The sequence below is a fragment of the Lissotriton helveticus genome, chromosome 7 (genome assembly GCF_964261635.1).
Source record: "Lissotriton helveticus chromosome 7, aLisHel1.1, whole genome shotgun sequence".
NCBI classification, from domain to species: domain Eukaryota; kingdom Metazoa; phylum Chordata; class Amphibia; order Caudata; family Salamandridae; genus Lissotriton; species Lissotriton helveticus.
In genome coordinates, this window is record NC_136068.1 from 110,568,411 (window position 1) to 110,594,718 (window position 26,308).

Genomic DNA, 26,308 nt, shown 5'->3' on the forward strand with positions numbered 1-26,308 from the left:
AAACAATATTAATACAATAACAAAATTGAACTTCAGTTATTTAATTCATATACTGGTTCATTCTTAGTCATCACAATGTTATCACCAAGTACAATCCAAATTCGATTAAATACATTATCTTGTGGTACTCAATGTTCTAAGGAAAATTAACATATTCAATTCATGTTGTAACCACACAAATTCTTAATTTTCATATTCATGCCCAATGCATTTCGGCACTACATTGTGCCTTCATCAGAGGCTGATCTCTGATAGAAGTCAGTCTGTTTAGTAAACTAAGTAAAACTGGGACTTGGTGCCCTGATCTGTGTGGATGTTTCAATCTTGAAAATACTCTTTCCTGTCCTGTATGTGCCGTCGCCACTGTTCTAAACAATTTAGAGTAAAACCCACGCTCTCCTGCTTACAATCGAGTCCTCTGAATCAAAACGTTTTGATCAGGACAGGAAAGAGTATTTTCAAGATTGAAACATCCACACAGATCAGGGCACCAAGTCCCAGTTTTACTTAGTTTACTAAACAGACTGACTTCTATCAGAGATCAGCCTCTGATGAAGGCACAATGTAGTGCCGAAATGCATTGGGCATGAATATGAAAATTAAGAATTTGTGTGGTTACAACATGAATTGAATATGTTAATTTTCCTTAGAACATTGAGCACCACAAGATAATGTGTTTAATCGAATTTGGATTGTACTTGGTGATAACATTGTCATGACTAAGAATGAACCAGTATATGAATTAAATAACTGAAGTTCAATTTTGTTATTGTATTAATATTGTTTATGATTAAAGTGTTGGATAACACGTGGTGAACAGTGCGCAACTAGATGAGATTAATCTCACCTTAACCAGCATTTGATACATACGGGTCTGACACACCTGATTAGTTGCAGCACCGATTGAATAGGGTGAATAGTTAGTTTAAAACGGAGTGCTCCCCACAAACCCTTTAAACTTTATTGGCAGGTCTGAGACATGTTTGCAGGGCTACTCATGTGGGTGGCACAATCTGTAGCGCAGACCCACTAGTAGCATTTGCGTTACAGGCCTTTGGATCACCTGGTGCCCTTTACTAGGGATTTTGTACTAACCCATCTATGCCAGTCAAGGATAACCCAATCACCCATACAATTTAGAGAGAGAGTAAATGTACTTCAGCGCTGGTTAGCAGTGGTAAAGTGCCCAGAGACCTAAAGCCAACAAAAAAAGGTCAGAAAAAAAGGAGGAGGGAGGCAACAAGTTTGAGGATAACTCTGCCAAAAGTGGCAGGTCCAACAGTTGATATGTTTACACCCGTCAGGAATCCCTTTGTAAATTTCTGGAATATGCAGAAGAGTTATTTTTGGCCGTAAACCTACATTCATGGATGAAACTACCTTTGTGAATAGGCCCTTTTGTATTTAATCTTTGAAGATGTGTTTAATGGTTTGCATGAATTAAAATAAGCATATTTTACATGAAAAAAATAATAACATTGGAATTCATCAATTCATTACTCAGATAAAGGGTAAAACTGCAAGTATCCCTATAAAGTACGTTAAAGCACAACTCTTCCTTCGAAAGAAGGACCAACTTAATTACACTAATGGAAATTGAGTATTATCACATGGATGCGATCTGGGTGTATCCTGCGGTACACAGTCTTTCAGTAGGGTAGGGCGAGAGCACCCTGTGGCAATATCTTTGGTAAGAGGTATATCTGTAAGTAAGTGGTGGAAGGCATTGTGTTAGCTTCATTATGATTTTCATGTTTGTTTTTATGCTCCACTGTCACCTGTTACTTAGAGGTATCAGACCAGTGGGAAACCTGCTCATTTTATTTGCTATTAGCCAATTCCACTTTACACTCTAGCCAAAGTATTCATATGCTGCGAAGATCATTTGAAAAAAATATTTCAATATGTTTTGCTGTCTCACCATTATGTTTTCCGCCTCTTGTGTCTCCCTTCAGGCTTTGCAAAATTTAACGTTCTTAACCAGATGTTTGTGTAATTCAAAGCTTCACAACATCAGAAAATTTCAACATTTATGGACTTCAAATAAGTTTTTCCAAAAACTATTTCTTTGATGGATTAATTCTCCATGGAAAAAATAGGTTTCTATGAAAGAACGCTTCCACTAAAATAGCTGTTGGCAGGCCTTTTCTCTATCTCAAGCCTGCTTTTAGCATTTTTTTTTTTAGGAACGTTTTTTAAGAAATGTTTGGCAGCTCCAAAAATATCAAGACGTGTGTTAAATTTAAAATAATCACAAGGTGTGGATAGTACATTTTGCCAACTTTTCTTGCCCTAGCTCATATTAGCATCTATTTGTGCCTTCACCATTTTTTTTGCAGATAACAAAGCTTATACAAAGCTTTCTTTCATAATTCTCCAATCCGTACCTTGATGCAGTAGTGCCAAATAAAGCACTGGGTGGTAGCTGTGGCTATGTTGTGAAATACTGTTCAGTCTAGATCATCTAAACTAGATGTGCCAATGCAGGTTCAGGAGAGGGAAATACAAAAATATCCGATTTTTAGAACATCCTTGCAATACCTGTGTATACTGATTCATAATGAATGTATAATGAATGTATAATGAATGTAAATAGCATTTATTGACGTAATCACTGGGGATGTGACATTGAGCTGACCCTCCTAGGCCTACCTTGGTCACATCTGATCTAAGCAAATGTTTGGGAAAATCCTTTCAGGAACTGTTATAGAGCAACCCTACAATCTGATGAGCTTTTACTCTCTTGTCACACAGGGAGAACCAGGCCCACCAGGGCAATCTGGGTCCGATGGCCCTGGAGGACAGACGGGGTCACCAGGCCTGCGTGGAAACACAGTCCAGGGACCTGCGGTAAGTAATTGATTCTGGCCCCTGTTTCATGGACCCTACAGAAGAGACCTCTATGTCTGCTGATGCTCTCCAGAGGTGGCATGTGGCTGCAGTTAAGACAAGTGAAGCCTGCACTGGCTGTACCTGAATTCTTTAATTGTATCCTGGTTCCATGTTGACCTCTGAACTCAAATATACTCCATCATCCCACTGGGGTGTACAGTCTGCAACATACACAATAGTTGTAGGTGAAGCACCGTAGTCTTTGTCATGAATCCATCTCCTATATGCTGGTCCTAGCCACCTCTCTTCATGTGCAGATGGGCCAGTTCACATCTCTGTGTCTTCCAGATGTCGTTTAATGCACAAAACATCTTCCCATCATCCTCCTTCACTCGGGTAAACCTGGACCTCTGCTCCTCCTTCCGCTTTAACACCTCTCTTCTGATCACGTATGTTAGCCAGGTCTGGTGGCTCAGTGGACTATTGTGTCCACGATAGGGGCCTGCGTTTGACCTTTTGGTTACAGATTCAAATCTTGGCGGGTCCGCTCATCTTTCATCCTTCTGAGGTCGATAAAACGAGTACCATCAAGTTGGGTAACAATAAACATCTGCTATTCAGTGCCAAGCTACGTGCTTTACAAATACACATGTTATGTTATATTACTCATATCAGAATACATTTGAGCCTCTTTTCTGGCTTTCCTTGGCATCCTGCATGATTTCTTAAAGACCTAAGATGTGGCACACACTTGATAATACATTTACATCTTACAACACACTCAAGACAGCTCCATTTGAAGTACACTGATATGATCCCAATCGTTTCTGCTTTCTTAAGTAGCCTATCCTGATGCACTGCCGCTTGTCCACACATCATTTCATTAACTTGAACCGTGTCGTGATAAAGAAGCAATTCTCTCCCTTCAAAGAGCTTGCAGCCATGAACGCACAAAGTCTTACTCAGTAGCTGGTCTCCTTGGTATAAAAGTTGACAACTTTGCACCGATGCACTATTCAGGGGTGCAACAGGGTGTCAATGTGACACCCTGCCACCCTTGTAAGTCTTCCCCCTATTACCGATTCGGTAATTTCCATTCATTTCTATGGGCCTCCAGGCCCATATTAATGAATGGGAATTACCGATTTGGTATTTACCGAATCGGTATTTACCGAATTTTACCGATTCGGTAAAATTTACCAAATCAATACCGACATGCCATTTACCGATTCTGAAATACCGAATCGGTAAAATTCGGTATTTTAGAATCGGTAAATTTGGATTACCTACATATGGCCCTTAATCTCCAGTGCCTACCAAAAAGGAATGTGTACTTGTGTAACATAACTGGTGCTCATGTAAATTGAGCCAATACCTTCGGGTTGAGTTCGCGCCATATAAAATCGCAACAAAAAATAATAATACATTCTTCAGCAGTGAGGACATTGTATCCTTAACCTTTTAACTGTCACCATAAAGGCACCAGAAAAAGTGATTTTGCCATATGTCCCACCCTGACAGTAAAAGCTGCTTTAACTTCACTCCCACTCAAAACCTGTTAATTCTTCAATAAATATATCAAAGACAAATGTCACACCACCCACCTCTGCAATGTAGACTTTATTAACCTCGCTAAGACTCAACCCTTCTATGATGTCGCTATGCATCGACATCTGGCACTTTGCGCTCCAGGGGAAAGGTATGCCAACTTTCACTTGTGTAACGAAAGGAGAAAGTGGGGGAAATGAAATATAAAATTAAATGCACTATTCCCAATTTTCATGGGAAATCCTAAGCATGTAGAATGCTCAAGCGTTGCTTGTTTTTTGTAGATTTTGTAAACTTTTCAAATGTGCTCATTGCTTGTTACAATATCCAAGACTTATAATATACAAACTCCCTGTTAACACACAACCTCCTTAATGAACAGAAAACAGTTTGCTGGTAGTATCACCAGACCTTATTGAGTGAATAATGATGACATCTGGGCGCCCGGGCCCAAGTGTGGTTGGTTCCTGAGCCTCTATTTGGTGGTCCAATGGCATCCTTTCATGAGGATCCAATGGCATCCTTTCATGAGGTGCATGAAAGTGCATCTGACACTGCAAAGCAGAAGCTCAATAAAAACGCAGGAAACCATCCGAGTCTGCAAAACCAACCCTCATGTCGTATCTGACATTCATTGTGAGGCTACAACACTCATCCTTGATGCCATACACAAAATTGTGTTTTGCCCCATAAAACCCAATCTGCATGACTTAAACTCCATCTGAGGCTACAACAGCCAAGCCTGCATGACTTAAACTCCGTCTGAGGCTACAACAGCCAAGCCTGCATGACTTAAACTCCGTCTGAGGCTACACAAGCCAAGCCTGCATGACTTAAACTCCATCTGAGGCTACACAAGCCAAGCCTGCATGACTTAAACTCCGTCTGAGGCTACACAAGCCAAGCCTGCATGACTTAAACTCCATCTGAGGCTACACAAGCCAAGCCTGCATGACTTAAACTCCATCTGAGGCTACACAAGCCAAGCCTGCATGACTTAAACTCCATCTGAGGCTACAACAGCCAAGCCTGCATGACTTAAACTCCATCTGAGGCTACAACACCCAACCTGCATGACTTAAACTCCATCTGAGGCTACACAAGCCAAGCCTGCATGACTTAAACTCCATCTGAGGCTACACAAGCCAAGCCTGCATGACTTAAACTCCGTCTGAGGCTACAACAGCCAAGCCTGCATGACTTAAACTCCATCTGAGGCTACACAAGCCAAGCCTGCATGACTTAAACTCCGTCTGAGGCTACAACACCCAACCTGCATGACTTAAACTCCATCTGAGGCTACACAAGCCAAGCCTGCATGACTTAAACTCCGTCTGAGGCTACAACAGCCAAGCCTGCATGACTTAAACTCCATCTGAGGCTACAACACCCAACCTGCATGACTTAAACTCCATCTGAGGCTACACAAGCCAAGCCTGCATGACTTAAACTCCGTCTGAGGCTACAACAGCCAAGCCTGCATGACTTAAACTCCATCTGAGGCTACACAAGCCAAGCCTGCATGACTTAAACTCCGTCTGAGGCTACAACACCCAACCTGCATGACTTAAACTCCATCTGAGGCTACACAAGCCAAGCCTGCATGACTTAAACTCCGTCTGAGGCTACAACAGCCAAGCCTGCATGACTTAAACTCCATCTGAGGCTACAACACCCAACCTGCATGACTTAAACTCCATCTGAGGCTACACAAGCCAAGCCTGCATGACTTAAACTCCGTCTGAGGCTACAACAGCCAAGCCTGCATGACTTAAACTCCATCTGAGGCTACACAAGCCAAGCCTGCATGACTTAAACTCCGTCTGAGGCTACAACACCCAACCTGCATGACTTAAACTCCATCTGAGGCTACACAAGCCAAGCCTGCATGACTTAAACTCCATCTGAGGCTACACAAGCCAAGCCTGCATGACTTAAACTCTGTCTGAGGCTACAACAGTCAAGCCTGCATGACTTAAACTCCATCTGAGGCTACACAAGCCAAGCCTGCATGACTTAAACTCCGTCTGAGGCTACAACAGCCAAGCCTGCATGACTTAAACTCCATCTGAGCCTACACAAGCCAAGCCTGCATGACTTAAACTCCGTCTGAGGCTACAACACCCAACCTGCATGACTTAAACTCCGTCTGAGGCTACACAAGCCAAGCCTGCATGACTTAAACTCCATCTGAGGCTACACAAGCCAAGTCTGCATGACTTAAACTCCGTCTGAGGCTACAACAGCCAAGCCTGCATGACTTAAACTCCATCTGAGGCTACACAAGCCAAGCCTGCATGACTTAAACTCCATCTGAGGCTACAACAGCCAAGCCTGCATGACTTAAATTCCATCTGAGGCTACACAAGCCAAGCCTACATGACTTAAACTCCATCTGAGGCTACACAAGCCAAGCCTGCATGACTTAAACTCCATCTGAGGCTACAACAGCCAAGCCTGCATGACTTAAACTCCATCTGAGGCTACACAAGCCAAGCCTGCATGACTTAAACTCCATCTGAGGCTACACAAGCCAAGCCTACATGACTTAAACTCCATCTGAGGCTACACAAGCCAAGCCTACATGACTTAAACTCCATCTGAGGCTACAACACCCAACCTGCATGACTTAAACTCCATCTGAGGCTACACAAGCCAAGCCTACATGACTTAAACTCCATCTGAGGCTACACAAGCCAAGCCTGCATGACTTAAACTCCGTCTGAGGCTACAACAGCCAAGCCTGCATGACTTAAACTCCATCTGAGGCTACACAAGCCAAGCCTGCATGACTTAAACTCCGTCTGAGGCTACAACACCCAACCTGCATGACTTAAACTCCGTCTGAGGCTACACAAGCCAAGCCTGCATGACTTAAACTCCATCTGAGGCTACACAAGCTAAGCCTGCATGACTTAAACTCCGTCTGAGGCTACAACAGCCAAGCCTGCATGACTTAAACTCCGTCTGAGGCTACAACAGCCAAGCCTGCATGACTTAAACTCCATCTGAGGCTACACAAGCCAAGCCTGCATGACTTAAACTCCGTCTGAGGCTACAACACCCAACCTGCATGACTTAAACTCCATCTGAGGCTACACAAGCCAAGCCTGCATGACTTAAACTCCGTCTGAGGCTACAACAGCCAAGCCTGCATGACTTAAACTCCATCTGAGGCTACACAAGCCAAGCCTGCATGACTTAAACTCCGTCTGAGGCTACAACACCCAACCTGCATGACTTAAACTCCATCTGAGGCTACACAAGCCAAGCCTGCATGCCTTAAACTCCATCTGAGGCTACACAAGCCAAGCCTGCATGACTTAAACTCCGTCTGAGGCTACAACAGCCAAGCCTGCATGACTTAAACTCCATCTGAGGCTACACAAGCCAAGCCTGCATGACCTAAACTCCGTCTGAGGCTACAACAGCCAAGCCTGCATGACTTAAACTCCATCTGAGGCTACACAAGCCAAGCCTGCATGACTTAAACTCCGTCTGAGGCTACAACACCCAACCTGCATGACTTAAACTCCGTCTGAGGCTACACAAGCCAAGCCTGCATGACTTAAACTCCATCTGAGGCTACACAAGCCAAGCCTGCATGACTTAAACTCCGTCTGAGGCTACAACAGCCAAGCCTGCATGACTTAAACTCCATCTGAGGCTACACAAGCCAAGCCTGCATGACTTAAACTCCATCTGAGGCTACAACAGCCAAGCCTGCATGACTTAAATTCCATCTGAGGCTACACAAGCCAAGCCTACATGACTTAAACTCCATCTGAGGCTACACAAGCCAAGCCTGCATGACTTAAACTCCATCTGAGGCTACAACAGCCAAGCCTGCATGACTTAAACTCCATCTGAGGCTACACAAGCCAAGCCTGCATGACTTAAACTCCATCTGAGGCTACACAAGCCAAGCCTACATGACTTAAACTCCATCTGAGGCTACACAAGCCAAGCCTACATGACTTAAACTCCATCTGAGGCTACAACACCCAACCTGCATGACTTAAACTCCATCTGAGGCTACACAAGCCAAGCCTACATGACTTAAACTCCATCTGAGGCTACACAAGCCAAGCCTGCATGACTTAAACTCCGTCTGAGGCTACAACAGCCAAGCCTGCATGACTTAAACTCCATCTGAGGCTACACAAGCCAAGCCTGCATGACTTAAACTCCGTCTGAGGCTACAACACCCAACCTGCATGACTTAAACTCCATCTGAGGCTACACAAGCCAAGCCTACATGACTTAAACTCCATCTGAGGCTACACAAGCCAAGCCTGCATGACTTAAACTCCGTCTGAGGCTACAACAGCCAAGCCTGCATGACTTAAACTCCATCTGAGGCTACACAAGCCAAGCCTGCATGACTTAAACTCCGTCTGAGGCTACAACACCCAACCTGCATAACTTAAACTCCGTCTGAGGCTACACAAGCCAAGCCTGCATGACTTAAACTCCATCTGAGGCTACACAAGCCAAGCCTGCATGACTTAAACTCCGTCTGAGGCTACAACAGCCAAGCCTGCATGACTTAAACTCCATCTGAGGCTACACAAGCCAAGCCTGCATGACTTAAACTCCATCTGAGGCTACAACAGCCAAGCCTGCATGACTTAAACTCCATCTGAGGCTACACAAGCCAAGCCTACATGACTTAAACTCCATCTGAGGCTACACAAGCCAAGCCTGCATGACTTAAACTCCGTCTGAGGCTACAACACCCAACCTGCATGACTTAAACTCCGTCTGAGGCTACAACAGCCAAGCCTGCATGACTTAAACTCCATCTGAGGCTACACAAGCCAAGCCTGCATGACTTAAACTCCATCTGAGGCTACACAAGCGAAGCCTACATGACTTAAACTCCATCTGAGGCTACAACAGCCAAGCCTGCATGACTTAAACTCCATCTGAGGCTACACAAGCCAAGCCTGCATGACTTAAACTCCATCTGAGGCTACAACAGCCAAGCCTGCATGACTTAAACTCCGTCTGAGGCTACAACAGCCAAGCCTGCATGACTTAAACTCCATCTGAGGCTACACAAGCCAAGCCTACATGACTTAAACTCCATCTGAGGCTACACAAGCCAAGCCTACATGACTTAAACTCCATCTGAGGCTACAACAGCCAAGCCTGCATGACTTGCACGAATCACTATCTAAAGCTACACAATCTAAACTTACATGCCGTACATGAATCACACTCTAAAGCTACAGCAGCCAAACTGCATGTCTTACATGAATGACTATCTGAATCTACATCCAAGCCTGCATGCCTGATATGAATCCCCATCTGATGCTACAACACCAATTAGACATGTCTAATATTAAACTTCGTCAAAGAAAAGCTCCCTTTAGGAAACCACAATAGCACTCTTCATCAATTACATCTCACTCAACCCTATCCACACTCAAATTGTAACAATAGCCGAAGAATCAAATATATGAATGCTTTATTCACCAGGTGAATGCAAACGTTAAATCAACATATATTAAAAAATCTCATAAATACAAAAAAGTTAATAAACTTCATTAGATGTAAATGTTTAAAGCTACAACAGCCAGGCCTGCATGCCTTACATGATCTTGTGCTGCAACGCCAATCAGACATGTCTTACATTAAACTTCACCTGAGGCTGCAGCATCGAAGCGTGCTTGCCTTACATGAATCACTATATGACGCTACAAAAGCTAAGGCTACATGCCTTATATGAATCACCGTCTGTGGCTGCAACATCAAAGCCTGCTTGCCTTACATGCCTTACATGAATCACTACCTGACCCTACAACGCCCAGTTTGCATGACTTACATGAAACACTATCTGACCCTACAACCACTAGTTTGCATGACTTACATGAATCACTATCTGACCCTACAACACCTAGTTTGCATGACTTACATTAATCCCCATCTGATGCTCCTTACAAGCCTCACAGGAGTCACTAGCTGAGGCTACAACACCGAGGCCTGCAGGCTTACTGTTGATTTCCTGATAGCATGGTGTCCATAACCCTCTACTGCACTTTACAGCCATCAATGTCGACTATTTCAATCTTGTTTTTGTAGTGTGTCTGCCCCTTGCTGCATGACTTTATGGCATTAATATGTTGTAAGGGAGCTTAATCAAAAAACAAAGCATTTAAATACTTCTACCATGCTCATTTTGTTTTCCAGGGTTCGCCTGGCGCCAAAGGGGACAGAGGAGAGAGTGGAAGCCCCGGTCTGCAGGTGAGGTTACTGGAGGTGTATCTTCTGTCCTCTCAGACAGGGCTGTGGAGCAGCCGCGTCCCTTGCAGGTAAGAGCGGTGAGGCCAGGTTGGGGAGGATTTGACAGACAACCACGAGTGAAAATTAAATAAATAATTCATTTTCCCTCGTCATCGTCTGTCCAAATCACGCCCCTCCTGGCCCTACCGCTCTTACCTGCATTAACCATGGCTGCTGAAGAGATTCCCTTGTCCAGGGACCAGTCTGTGTTGTGTATAAGGCATATTGATGGCTGTTTGACAGGTTGCCTCAACTCCTCATTTTACACTGTTTAACAAAAAGCCACTTGCTTGTCGCAGAGCACCCCTGACTTTACACTCATTGGGTGAAAGTAACAGAAACTTAAGGCGCTGCTCCCATTGGTTGACTGTCCAAAACACTCAGGCTCTGCTCTCATTGGTTGATTGTACTAGCACTTTCAGACTCAAACCTCATTGGCTTGCTAGCCCAGAATACTTTCACAATGCTATCGTTGATTGACTGTACTAGAAGGGAAATATTCTAAGGGTGGTTTTAATGTGTAGGGAAAGGGATTACCTCGATTTTACATACTGTTCTAATGGTTATCGAATGTGGAGCTATTTAGTTGTTATGTGTCTCTTTGTTTTTATCACTGTGTCCATGAGCGTGCCACTTTTCACCAGAAAGACTGTTTTATGGTGCATGCAAATTTACTTGATTCGCCATTGGTGATGTTCTCTATAGCTTCATATCATATTTTAAGACTGTTTGGAAAAGTGGGATTTGGAGTAAATATACTCCCAGCAAAATGTGCCATTAGAGAAGTTCGAAAGTGGGTGGAGTTGCGCCTTTGATGAGAAACAAAAATGGAAATATTTCAATTATCAGATTTGCTTCAACATTTTTGCGGGGAAATCATCAATCAATTTTAAGTTGTTTGTAGACTGCACAATGAGTGATGCAAATTGGTTTCTCTTATTTACACTTTGAATGCTTACTCAATATCACAATCCTGAGAATGGTGGTGAAGGAATGTTCTGGCACGCTCTGTGTCTGCTCAATGCCCATTGACAACTGGCGCATGAGCAAATAACTATTTATCAACTAGCAATAGTGTAAAAAATGAATAAAAACACTAAGAAAAGACAATTTAACCAGTGTCCAGCCTCAGTCATCTTGCTTCTTAGTGCTCCTAATGCTACAATGTATAACTCTCATGCCCAACATGTGATTACCCTTGACGACAACTCAAGCCCTCATCATGTTTATCTGATGCTAAAGAGCCCAGCATCCAGTTCACAAAAAACCATCTAATGGTACAATATGCAAACCTTAAACCAACCTGTGATTACCCTTGATTACAACTCCTACCTGGGGTCATATTTATATGATGCTAAAGGGCCCATCATCCGGTAGCTAAGAAACCATCTAAGGATACAGTACCCAAACTTTAAGATGACCATGAGCTACCACCATAGACAACACAACCTCACAGTGAAGATGTACACAAGGCCCCATAGGAGGCTTAACCATTTATCATTGTGTACATGAGACTCAATCTAAGGTGCCAGTGCCCAGCCTAATGATATACGTAAAATGAGATCGGAAACAAGTCCACCCCACCCTCAAAGATGTACCGGTGACTATACTAGAGCCTCCACTGTCATGTAATTGAGACTCCTAAGGCAACACATTTTATGAAACAAATAAGCTATGAGCCAAGACAAAACAACCCCACCCTCTGAATGTACACAAAACTCCATCTGATACTCAAACACTTATCAGTGTATGCATGGAACTCCATCGAAGGGTACACGTTTAAACCTTATGATGTACATAAGATATTACCTGATACAAGACGTTGCTACCGTCCAGGCATACGCAAGAATCCTTCTGAAACGAAATCACCCATCCTCAAGTGTATGATTCTCCAATCAAAGTCATATCTTGCAAACCTTGTAGTGTACACAAGCTACATCCTCAGATAACTCAACCAACCCCTTAGGATGTACGTGAGACTTCATTTGATGTCCATAAGATACATTGTGAGACAAACCATCCAACTCTCAAGATGTACGTGAGACTCAATCTGCGACTTAAACTCATATGATCATAATATCCACAGTAATGTTTATTATAACATATCTCATGATATACTTTGCTTTTGCAGAGCGCTCTGAGAAGTAGATTACTGGTTTTAATTAAAAAGTACATGTTCATATTTGCACATGTGTTGCTTATTAGTACATTTTGTAGCACTTGCTTATTTGTACTTTGGATAAATTGTGCATGTTTTAAAGTTTAAATTGACTAGATGAATGTCTCGTTTGCTATCCCTTTTTGAATTTTCCTGGCTTTTCTTTTCTCCAATACTGTAGCAGTGTTGGTGCTTTCTTACTGTAGTCTGTGAACATCCTGTTTGCCATACATCATGTTTACTCCTCTTTTTTATACGAGATTGAATTTTTAACCGTGAGCAGAGTCCATCCCTAAAAACACACATTTATTTGAATCCACATTTGGTTGTAAATAAGGATATGAAAGGCACTTATGTTTCAAATTGTTGTACTTACACCTGATTTTAAAATTGAAATGCACACTAAAGGCAAACATCTGTAGTTTCGGAATCAATGAAAAGACAAGACAAACTGCAGGGAAGCCCTTGTCTCTACTCTTGTGCATTTGAAATATATTTCCACGGTCATGCTCTGGAAATCAAATTGTCGCACAGTGCATCATCTGGTAATGCCATCAATATCAGGCAGTTCAAGTATTGCTTACCCTGAGTGATGGTCCTAGCACCGCTGGATAATGCTCTTTTTGGCTAAGTGACCCATGTGTTACATCCCTACTGAGAGCAGTGACAAGAACTTATTCCAGGCTGAGTGCAGTGAGAGAGAAGAAGGGCTCCTTGCACTTTCAGTCCGCATATTCCTGAATGTTGTGTACTGCACACAGCTGAGCATCAGTGCCCCTTGGACCACACTGGTGTCTCAGTGCATGTGGTCACAAAGAGGAGTCTTCTCCAAGCAGTCTTTGTACCCAGGATCAACAGCAGCAGTGGATTTTTGCAATCAAGCGTGTGAATGAAGAATGCCAAACTTGCACTTCATTGTTTGACGGATGAACTCCATGCTTTCCTGAAAAAATAACATGGACAAGCCTTATAGCCAGCCCTTCCCAAGATGGTGGTCTGCCCATCTCTTATGAATCAATGTTTGCAATTTATGATAAAGTGGAGACGTTTCCTGTAATGTCAGTTCTCGTTTGAATCCTATCTAAAGGGGACATCCATGACAGGGAGGTATGTCTCAGTGCATTTGTTCCATTAATATTGTTGTATTCTTTGTCCCCATGCTATTGTTTTCTCCCAGATTTTTGGCCTTAGTATTTTGATCTTCACCTGGATTCTACAGCTGGAATTCTTGCTCGACTCTTTTCTCCTTCTTAGGAGTAGTTTATTGTCTGTCGGATTTTCTTGAGTTTTAGTTCTAATTTTCAATCAAGAGCCATAAAATTGCCAAGCAGGTGTTTCCCTTTTTGTGCAACCCAACATGGAGTCTTTTAAGGAGACACGTGACACTTTTTTCACTTATGCTATTTTGTGCATAGTGGCTTGACGACTACTGTGACCTGTCACTCTTTTATTGTTCAATCAAGAATGGACCTCAATAGACCTTTTTTCATTGTCCAGCCCTGGACACCCGGATAGGCCGAGAGAGCTTTCATTGCAGGCATTGACAGTTGCAGTACACGCGCTCCAGATTCATGCTTGCTGAATTCCATTACCCTGATTCAACTGCATTGGAGTACTTGTACATGAGACTGCTGACACGTGATGAAAACTCTAATTCTGTAATCACTGGATCTCCTGACCTCTTATTGATTGGGTTCCCGCATTTGATTAACATAATTTTGGAGCATATGGTATTCCGTGACTAGGTTCAGGTGATTAGACTGTCAGATTTGGGAGCCGGCTATATAATTCTTATTTTTATCCTCTAAACGGCACTGTTTTGATGTTGACCCTAGAATAACTTCTGTTTGCTTGGGGCAAATAGATCAGAGTGATTTTTTTCTATCTTAGATCTGCACCATTGTTGCCTCTGGTTGTCTCTTGATCTTCTCTGAGTTCACAGCAGGTAGCCAGCTCTGCATTGGTTATCCATGAGAAAGGATCTCTCTTTAAGAGTTACCAATTAATTTGGTGTCCCCGGGGATGAACAGTACATCTGTTCAAGTTTTGAGGGCATTCCACGGGCTATGGGTTTACTGGGCATGGTCACTAAACCCTCTTAGGTAGAGAGGCTGTTGAATGAATGAGTGTGATAGAGGATTGTCTGAATTGGGTCAGCTTTTTGCAGAATTTCTGTAAGCCATGTTAATTTGTGTATATTTCAGCTTTGCTCCATGTCTGTGCTGACCTGTCTCCATGTTTTTGCAGGGCCCTCCTGGACCCCAGGGATCTCCGGGTCAAGATGGATTGCAAGGACTACTGGTACCATCTTCTGACATCTTCCACCCGCCTATGACTCTGTCTTGTACACTGTCTGATCCCTTTCTATTTTTGTCTTTCTTCTGTTTTTTCCTTTACCCTTATAATTTTTCTTGTTACCACATTTTCACTCCATCATGGTCATTTTCACCTTATTTTGTCTCATTAAACTCCTGTAATTGTCTCTCCTCTTCTTTGTCTATTTTGTGTCTCGCTTTGGGTCATACTTACCGTCTTACATTCATCTATCTATCTATCTATCTATCTATCTATCTATCTATCTATCTATCTATCTATCTATCTATCTATCTATCTATGGAAACATTTTACTTATTTTTTGTTCTTTTGCTCCCTCCTCCTTTCTCTCTCGTTATCAAATTAAATTCAAATAACATTCATTTTCCTCGTATACTTGTGGGAATTAAATACAAAGAAAGCTGCGAAATTGTTATATTCTCACCTTTCAGTTTTTGACACAATGATATGCCTACCAACATAGTTGAGTAAACATACTTGACATTGCATTTCGTGTCTAACCTGATAAAAGGATGGAACAAACCCACCAAGCAGCTATTTCTGCCAACACTGTCTATTAGAGTGATGGGTTTATTTTTATTTTCCCCATTTCTTAGGATGCATTTTTCTTAGGAAAAAACTAGATTTATTTCATTTCGCTGTATTTGACATTTCCACGCTGTCACACTAGCTGGAAAGCTGGCAGCTCTGAGTTGCACTTCAGTCTGTGCCGCCCTTTTTGGAGACAAAGTTAGTGGTCACTAATATCTGGTGACTACCTGCCTGTGTTTTGTATCTTTGGCGTTGATGAGGTAGTCTGATTTGTGCAAACTACTGTTGTCGGTCCAAATGAGGACCCTATTATCAGTAATGCTGCAGAAGAGCTTGCTTGGACGTTCGATGACGCGCATGCCGCAGAGTCTCACCTGCGTTAGTCACATCTCTCCTTCAGTGACTGGTGCGATTCACCCTTCTGCCCATTTCTTAGATCATAGGATGGCATTGGGCGGTGTCAGCAAGCCTTACAACATCTTTGGGAGCTGCATTTCAGTATCTCATTTGACAGCTCCTTTGGGCTTCTTGCCTGAAGCTTTCTTCCATCACTTCAACAGTGATAAGGTCATTATGGGGGCTCCGTTATAATTTCGTGGCACTCACTAGCAAGTATAAATGTATTTCTGGTCCTGATGGGACTGTTGAGACTGAACAATAGTCAACCTGCGACCTTCTCAATCATTGGCTACCTGTGCACTTGGGAGGGGTTGCTTACACAGGATAATCCGGCTTGGCTTTTGAGGCATTTGTGGATGGGCGGTCCATTGTACCACAAGCCGCCACTCCAGGAAGTGTCCATGTTGGCTGTCTCTGCCTCAAGATGTCCTTTTGTCACCCTCTTTTGGACTCACTTCATGCACTCACAGCTTTCTTTCCATCCACAGGGTCTCCAAGGATTTGATGGGAATGCTGGACCCCCGGGACCTCCGGGCCCTAGGGTAAGAACTTGTGGGTTGCAGTCACAAAGGGGGCTACCTCTGGTTTATGTATGCTGGAGATCATAGGGGACATGCACACACAACACAGATCTGAATAACGAACCACATGGCACACTACCGAGCACACAGTTCATTATCACCAGGTGCTTGTAAGGGGTCAAGAGCCATATCAAAGAGATTTGGGACTGATGCAAAAAAATGGGGCAAATATATTTGTATTACTTTTCCTGCTTGAGTGATATTGAATAGACTGAAGAGATTTCGCTTCAGTTCACATTGCAGAAAGAAGTGCACCAAAGTAAAAATAATGGGAGATCAGTTTTTGAAGCCATATGCAAGGCCAAACTGTGAACAGAATACAGACCCGGGCACAAAAATAAAATTGGCCCTCATTAGCGAATCATGTAGCTAAAAGAAAGTGGACCACAGTTGCAAATCAGGTCAGTTTTGAGCTTGTACAGACACCAACGTTTAGGGGGCTTACTTACAAGCTCCTTGTGCCACAGGTAGGTCACTTTTTCACATATATTAAAAGTGACGCACTGGCGGTGCAAGAGTCTTGTAAATAAGCCCATAGGTATTTCCGTGGCGTGGGAGTCGGCATGCATTTGTGCTTGGTGCAGGCAATGTTTGTGGTAATATCAAGGAAATCAACAGTAAAAACCAGCTCTCAGACAATAAAACAGGCCCAGAAACAACCAAAAAATAGCCCACACATGGACCTGTCAGATCAGCCATTCTGGCACTTTCAGGCTACCCTATAGGTCAGTCTGACCCTCACCGCATGTAACATATTTTTTGTTTATATACATTTTTAAGTGCAAAATGGAGAGTTTAACTATGGTTGTGTGAAGTTGCAAAGTACATGAACTCACAACCCTGCAAACCTTTGTAGGTCAAAACCTACCAGACAGTGCAGTTATCTGGTTGCTAAAGATGTCTTGAGAACATTCAGAAAGCTGACCTAAAAATGCATTTCACCCATTGGTTACCATTGGCTTTGTGGTTTGTAACTCACATTTGCTTGCTTTCTATTTGCTGGCGTTATTTGGTATAGCCCGTCTCGCATGTCTTTATCCCTCCTGTGAAGCACACCCAGTATACTGTATTCTTCTACAAGTGCTCCCTTTCTGTAAACAGGCCTTTAAATATTGTTCGCACTCTATGCCACTCCACTCTAATCCAGTTTGCGCCACTCCGCTTCATGCCACTCCACTCTACGCCACTCCTTTATATGCCACTCTATGCCACTATGTGCCACTCTACACCACTCCACTCTATGCCACTTTTCTCTCCACCACTCTACGTCTCTTTGCTCCACTCTGTGCCTTTTTGCTGTATGCCGCTCTACTCCCTTCTGCGCAATTCCACTCTATGCCACTCCACTCTACGAAACTCTGTGCTACTCTACCCCACTCCACTCTATGCCACTTTACTCTACTCCACTCTATACCACTCTATGCCACTCCACTCTACGAAACTCTGTGCTACTCTACCCCACTCCACTCTATGCCACTTTACTCTACTCCACTCTATACCACTCTGCTCCACTCTATGCCACTCCACTCTATGCCACTCCATGCTATGCCACTCCTCTCTTCCACTCTTCAACACTCTATGGCACTCTGTACCATGCCAATCTACACCACTTTACTCCACAGCAATCCATTCTACCCTACATATAGTTTGTTCAACCCAAGACACCTTTTTCTACATCATGGTAGTCAACATTTCGCTTGACTAAGCAGGGTAATAAATTGTGGCCCTGTCAAAGTTTAGCAATAAAGTATAACTCATGAATGAAACAAATGAAGCAAGCTGGTTTCACATATGCGCCACTTACACAACATATGAAATAAAAAAAAAATGTTCTAAGATTCGGGTACATATTTGACATTTGAAAAGTGGAAGAAATATTTGTGCACCTTTTCTTATGTGATCAGAAACAATAGTGTGAAATCATGTAATGCCCAGATGTATTAAAAACATATTTACCTATTTCTATTACCGAAGCAGCAAATATGGATGAAACACTTGTGTAAGTTTTGTTTTTCCCACTAGTCCTAACCCTCTATGACACAGCCTCAGGTGCTTTACTTCTTCCAGTGTAAGGAGCTCCAGATATCATGGTTTTGGAAGAGAGACATAAAAATAATATTTAATGAATGAAGGCACCGCATTCAGAGGCTGCCTGGGGCAGTCCCTGCAGCTGGATCGAACGTCAACACAAATATAGAACATGCTTCCCATTGGCCTATCACAGAGTGACAAGAACAATGGAGAAGAGGTCAAAGTTAAGTCAATGGAAGGTAGAGATTCACGTTCACTGTATCTGCCTTGTGGGGTGCTTGGATTTCGAGATCTTGGGGGACAAGGGGAACATGATCTCATGTTATTATACCTTAGGTGAAAGACCTTGTGCAAGGTAGATGTGCTGTCAAGAACATCATGGGAGGAATCGGTGTAGAGGAGGCACAAGAACAATTTAGAGCGTGAACAAAGAGTGAAGGAGTGGAGTACAGTGTCTGAGGGCTGTGATGGAGAGGGAAAAATATTCAGCCGTGCCTGCAGGAGAGAGTAGAACTGAGTATTTGATGCTAAAGGCTAATATCCCTTCCCTGTTCCCAGACTCACAAAATGGAAAGACTGATGTGCAGTCCTGTCAATGTCTTCCTGCTAAGCGATTGGTCAGTTGCTTCCAACAGTGTATCACTAAGCGCTGTGAAGTGCCTGTACATGTAATATCTATTTAACACTATCCACATAAATCTCTGCAGGGTCAGCATGGCTGTATGAATTCAGCCGGTGATGAGAGGGCTGCCACCTGGGAGGACTGTGAAGTAGGAGTGGGCAATAAATTCTGCTCCATTGGCGGTGTTAGCAGAGTTGTGCTCTCTCTGTGCTACGCTTGTAATGTGGAGTTCTGGCAAAACTCCGCCAACCACTGTGTGGTGGAGTTTTTTTTCTCATGTGGCTCGCACCTGCTGAGTTGGCGAGTGCGAGCAAGAATTTGAGTCTCCTAGCGCGGCTTTCGGATGCTAGAATGACACCCGGCTAGATTTTCTGAATGTGGGCATTCACAGGAGGCTGCGACCATTTGCGTTTAGAAAGCTGCCGCTCTAATTGAAAATCTACTCAAGCGGCAGCAAAGAAGCTTCATGGTGCCATTTGCTCTGATTTTCCACCACGGAACAAACTCTCAGCGTTAAACAATTAGCCCGAGCAGCGAGACATACCAATTTCCTCCCACTCACAGAATTCCATGAAATCTCATTGAGTTTTTAGTGAAACTCCATGAGTTTCGCCCACTCCTAGTGTGAAGGCATCTCATTTGGGCAGAGTGGTTTTCCCTGTGTTTTGGTCTCATCGCTGAGCCCACAGGAATTTCTAGCTATGTACTGTGTAAATTGACTCACACACTCACTCCATCTCCCCTCCCTTTGCCATTTTCTTTTACTATTGTTTCACTTGTGTTCCTACAGGGCCTTCAAGGATTGCCAGGACTGAAAGGGATCCCTGGAGATCGGGGACGCATTGGTGGTGTTGGACCTACTGTAAGTACAGAACAAAAGTAACTCACTATTAGAAAGTAATCATTAATAGCCAAACATGTTTTGTATTCAGCCCTAGAGCCTACTTTATTGGCGTTTTGTGCATTCTGTTAATTGTCGGACTCAACCAGAGAGCTGGATCAGAGAGTTTTGTTGCCACCTGACCCAGACAGTGGACTCTTTCCTTCTCATTTGTATTGCTGGAATAATTCAGAGGAGCTGGTATCCTGGTGTGAGAGGACAGTCCTGTTGGCAGTGGGTGACTTGGGTTTGCATTTTAGGATACATTTGACAGGGTGGCTCACCTAACAGCACCAGTAAGGCTTCTGCAGCTGCACTCTGCCATGGAGATTGCAACCATAGCAGCCCCACTGTTATGTTGTATCATATTGTAATTGTATATTGCTTTAAGGCTCGTGTTGGAGCGAGCCCATGGAATGCTTGCTGCATCATTATGTTATAGGGTGTGAGTCAGTTAGAGCCTGGCTTTCTATCTGTATGGTTGTGCTTCCTGGCACTACCTGTTCTTCTACTATTATACTTTACCTTTAATAAAGTACTTAAAGGAAATCGATTACTTCTCCTACTTTACAATTGGCGACGACGAGGGAAATATGGAAACTGGTGATCAGCCTGAGAGTACATTGAAAGAGGAGATGGCTCAACAAAGTTTTGTAATTAGCCCTCCACAACCTTTCTGGGCTACAGGATCTCAGCCAGATATGAAATGGGTAGAATGGAAAGAGTATTTCACCAATTATATTTGTGCTATTGATAAAAACTCAAAAATGAAACCAGAACAAAAAAAAAGAATACTTTTACATTCCTTGGGACCGAAAGGATTAAAGACTTATTCACGAATGCAAAAAGTGATTAATGCAGATTTAAGTGAATTTGATAATGCCATTGGAGATATGGACAGATATTTTGCACCAAAAGTTTGTATTGGTGTAGTGAGGCATAAATTGTTTCAGAGAAAGCAAAAGAAAGAAGAATTAGTTGATGAATGGTTAGGTGACTTACAAAAACTTGCAATTGACTGTAAATTTGGAAACCTGCATGATGACCTCATTCGGGACCAACTAGTTATGCACAATGATAACTCACCAATACAAGACCGTCTTTGGGTAAATGGTGATGCACCCCTGGATGATGTACTTGCTATTATGAGGAAGTCGGAGATGTCCGGGAGATGTGCCACTGTTGTCAAGGACACAGTAAAAGAATTGGACAAAGCGTCATCAGCAGTTTTCAAAATACAAGGGGCAGAAAAAACTCAAGCTAAACAATTTCAAAACAAAAGTTCTAATCAACCTTTCAGGAGTCAAGGAAGAGAAAGGAATATAGAAGAGAGAAGGTGTTACCATTGCGACAGCAAAGAACACATGGCTTACAGCAAGTCGTGCCCTGCTCTAAGGAAAAAATGTGGAGTGTGTGGATTAATAGGCAATTTTAGCAAAATGTGTCGCAAGCGTAGTAATGTTAAATGTATCTGGAATGAAGATTTGAGTGCTAATGGGAGTGGTGAAGATGATGAAAGTTGTGTGAAAAATGTAAGGGGGAATTATATGCTCAATATCACTGACGAAGCAATGGAGGGTAAACCAGTTTGTGAAGTGTCCTTAGGGGGTATAAAGGTAAAAGTGTATGCGGATTCTGGATCTCCATACACTATCATTAATGAAGAGATATGGAAGAAGAAATTTACACACAAAATATGGGATAAGTTGAATATCTCTGATGTTAATCCTGTGAGTTACACGGGAGAAAGAATAGGTTTATTGGGTTTCAGATGGCTCACTTTCCTTTTTAAAGGTAGGTTGACAAGAGGGAAGTTATACATAGCCAAAACGGGACCATCTGTCCTAGGGTGGCATGATCAGAAGAATCTTCACATCATTTTGGACCCTAACAGCAAAGAGAAGGTGTTGGTCTTAGATGAGTGTAGCAAGATAGAGGATGTCTTGAAAAGTAAATTCACTAATGTAGTGGGATAAAAGTTGGGCAAGTTGAGAGGTTTTGAGCATAGGATCATGCTCAAAGGTGATGCACAACCTAAAGTGCATAAGGTCAGGCCCATTCCATTGTTGATAAGGGATGAGGTAAAGAAAGAAATACAAGGCCTTTTGGCTAAAGGTGTTATTGAAGAAATAGATTCATCAGGATGGATTAGTCCTGTAGTAGTAGCGAGGAAATCTAATGGCAAAATTCGTTTATGTATAGATTTACGCCATCTTAATAAGAATATTATGATTGAGAGGTTCCCGTTACCAAAGATTAATGAGATGGTCTCTTCGTTAAGAGGAGCAACTTGGTTCTCCACGATAGACCTTTCTGCCGCCTATCACCAGGTGGTTCTGGAGCCAGAATCGAGGCATTTAATGGCTTTCATCATGCCGTTTGGTTGTTACCAATTCAGGAGAATGCCTTTTGGGCTTGCATCAGCCGCGGCTGTTTTCCAGCGGTTAATGCACAAATTGTTTGGAGATATGGAAGGGATTTGTTTCTTCCAAGATGATGTTTTAATTGCAGGTACCAACAAAGAAGATCATGATACAAAACTGTGGAAAGTGTTTGACACACTAAATTCAGCAGGATTAACTGTAGAGTTATCGAAGTGTAAATTTGGAGAAAGAAGTGTCTCTTATTTAGGACATATTATCAGTGAGGAAGGTGTCAGGCCAAAAGTGTCACTGGTAGAAAGCATTGTTTCATCGCCGGCACCAGAATCTAAAGAAGAGATTAAATCCTTCTTAGGAATGGCAGAATACTGCGCTAAATTCATAAAAAAATTTGCTTCAAAAGTGTATAATATTAGATCATTATTGAAGAAGAATGTGAAGTTTGAATGGACGAAGGAATGTGAAAGAGAGTTTGCAGAAGTTAAATGGGAGTTACAAAAAGTAAATGCTTTGTCAAGCTTTGACCCCAATTTGGATTGCCTTTTGACAACTGACGCAAGCGATAAAGGTTTGGGCGCTGTACTATCGCAGGTTGGGGATGATGGAAAAGAGAAAATTATTTTGTTTGCGTCCAGGGCCTTATCACCTGCGGAAAGCAGGTACCCAATAATAGAAAGGGAAGCTTTAGCCTCCGCGTGGGCATTAGAGCACTTTCGTGCATTTGTATGGGGAAAAATGGTAAACATCAGGACGGATCATAAACCATTAGTCCACATTTTGTCTACGGATGGAACTGCAACGGCTTCAGCTAGATTGGCAAAAATTTCAATGCGTATGAAGGAATACATATACAGTATTAATTATGTACCAGGAAAAGATAATGTAGTGCCGGATTGTTTGTCTAGACTGCCTGCACCGCTAGAGAAGTGTGTTGATGACCCATGGGGGAACTTCAGCGTAGCTTTAGTACAAGACTCTGGGGTTCCTGCTATCAGAAGAGAAGAATGGTCTAAGGAACATGATATGGATAAAGAGTTGGTAGAAGTTTCAAAATTTATTTGCAAAGGTTGGCCTAAAGAAAAGTTTATGACAGGCAACTTAAAACCATTTTGGGAAGTACGTTCTGAATTATTTTTCGAAAAGGAAGTTTTAATGAGGGGGGACAGGATTGTTCCACCTACAGGATTAAGGAAAAATATTTTACAAATGTGTCATGAGGGACATTTTGGAATAGTAAGAACTAAATTGGCCGTCAAGGGTTTGTTTTGGTGGCCGAAGGTTGATAAGGAGATAGAAACTTTTGTAAAAGGTTGTCCGGTCTTGAGTTGGGCTGATAAGTCTTTGAGGACGTTGAGACCTACGATGAGTGAGGGACTGATTCCAGATCTTCCTTGGGAAACTATTGCGGTGGATATTTTTGGTCCAATAGGAGACACGAAAGAGTATGGTATGGTTGCTATTGATCTTTTTACTAAGTGGCTAGTGGTTAAGTTTGTGGAAAAAGTGGACACTCAAACAGTTCTGAAATTCTTAGATAAAATTTTTATGATGGAAGGGTTGCCTGTGAATATTTTGACGGACAATGGTGTGCAATTTTTATCCAAATCAGCTAAAGAGTACTTTGAGAAGTGTGATATCAGACATAAAACAACGTCTTTGTACAATCCTAGCGGAAATGGAACGGTTGACCGGTTTAATAGGGTGATTAAGGGTATTTTGCAAGCAGCTAATAATAAGAATTTGGATTGGAAAGTAGAGATACAGAAGGCAGTTTGGTCTTATAAAGTAACTTTGCACAATTGTACTGGTATATCCCCTTTTGTAATGATGAGAGGTAGATTACCCAGGTGTAAATTTAATCCAGGTTGGTTATTTAAGGAGAGTGTGCAAAGATGGTCACCTGAGGAAGTGAAAAAGAATTTAGAATTAGTTCATCTTAAAAGCAAAGAGTACTATGATAAACGACATGGTGCTAAAGATACTATGGTGAAAATTGGAGATTGGGTCAGGATCAGGAAACCATACAGGGTCCAGAAGGGTGAGAATAAATTTGATTTTCCAAGAAAAGTTATTGATGTTTTTAGGAACTCTGTCAGGCTAAGTGACGGAAAAGTTTGGAACCTTAAAGACGTTGCCTTTGATATTTGTCAAGATCATGGTGAAAAAAAGATTGTGAGTAAAAGGTCAAGTGACTTTGATTGGGTGTAAGATTATTTTGATAACAGTGAATTGCAATCTCAGTTAGCTCTGGGTGAAAAACAGACTGGAGGTTTACTAAATGGTGCTGATGAGGGTGGTTTGTTTCCTCATTTAAGGGAAGGAGAAGGGATGGTTAGTGATTCTGTTAGGGACAGACAGGTCGGTGAGTCCTTGTCAGGTCAAGGTGGTGAAGAAGGCAATGTGGGGTACAAGGATGGAGACAGGGATCCTAGTTTCATTGACGTTGACAAAAATGTAGAGCCTTGTATTGTTAGTGCTGAAGGCTCAAAGAGGAAAAGAGTTTTGCCTGGTTGGCTTAAAGAATATGTTAGGTAGAATTTCTTAGGTTCTGTATTATTGTATTTCTGTATTATTGTTTTTTTTTATTATTCCATTCTTTTTCATTTATTGTTATTTCTTAGGTTGTTTAATATTGTTTTCATTGTAAGGGGGGGGATGTGTTATGTTGTATCATATTGTAATTGTATATTGCTTTAAGGCTCGTGTTGGAGCGAGCCCATGGAATGCTTGCTGCATCATTATGTTCTAGGGTGTGAGTCAGTTAGAGCCTGGCTTTCTATCTGTATGGTTGTGCTTCCTGGCACTACCTGTTCTTCTACTATTATACTTTACCTTTAATAAAGTACTTAAAGGAAATCGATTACTTCTCCTACTTTACACCCACCACCAGGAAGACCACACATCAGTAAGAGCTCGAAACAAACACTCCAGGCAGTATCTTCAAACGATACCAGAGTGTTCTGGATCATCATCCTGTGGAGGGCGTGAGCCGTAGCTAAGCCAAAAAGAGGTTGAAGCATGGGGTATAGCTGCTAGATAATATAGAAATGTTATTCTAACCACCTTGCCAGGGGGGGCATGAACTAGTCTGTTCTCTCTGATTTTCTGGCAGACCAATGCGTCTGAAAGTCCAGTAGAAAAATCTTGCTGTTCTCGAGACCTCCTCTTGTTGCCTTTTTTAGCACTGGGGAGAATGTGACAATATGGAACTAATTTCTTAATTCAGAAAGTCCCCTTTAAGGGGGAAGACCCCATCTATACTTCTCCTTATCCACCAGGACTTACAATGTTTCATTTTCTTCTTTCCAGGGCCTACCTGGCACCAGAGGAGAGAAAGGTGACAAGGTGAGTAGACACAATGTGATCCGGATATTTATATGGTGCACACAATGAACTGACATGTCCCTTTCCACATAAATGATTGGTGTTATTCTGAACTCAATAGATGTTATATTGAACTTAATAATACTCATTGTTTTGCTTGCCAAAAGGATGAAAGACTGAGTCTGTTCTGGTGACTCACTGTTTGCACAAATGAGATACACTTACTTGTAGATCGATAACCTAACTTCATTGACTGAATTCACTAATTACGAGTTTGACGGACAGGATTACTCCATCACAAATGTGATGGATACCCCATCGGCCAAATTACAATTCCGTAATATCCTATGGAATTTGTGATGCGACGAAGGGGATATCCTTCACATTTGTGACAGAGTA

General features: G+C 42.4%; 1 protein-coding gene across 1 annotated transcript in view; it reads left to right on the top strand.

Annotated features, from left to right (window-relative positions):
* The window catches only part of COL20A1 (collagen type XX alpha 1 chain), a 511,940-nt gene that overhangs the window by 450,199 nt on the left and 35,433 nt on the right, over positions 1-26,308 (top strand). The window contains exons 32-37 of the mRNA XM_078651638.1: positions 2,755-2,850; positions 10,576-10,629; positions 15,074-15,127; positions 16,579-16,632; positions 20,115-20,186; positions 25,895-25,930. Coding sequence (XP_078507764.1) covers positions 2,755-2,850; positions 10,576-10,629; positions 15,074-15,127; positions 16,579-16,632; positions 20,115-20,186; positions 25,895-25,930 — 366 coding nt within the window. The remainder of the gene's footprint in view (positions 1-2,754; positions 2,851-10,575; positions 10,630-15,073; positions 15,128-16,578; positions 16,633-20,114; positions 20,187-25,894; positions 25,931-26,308) is intronic.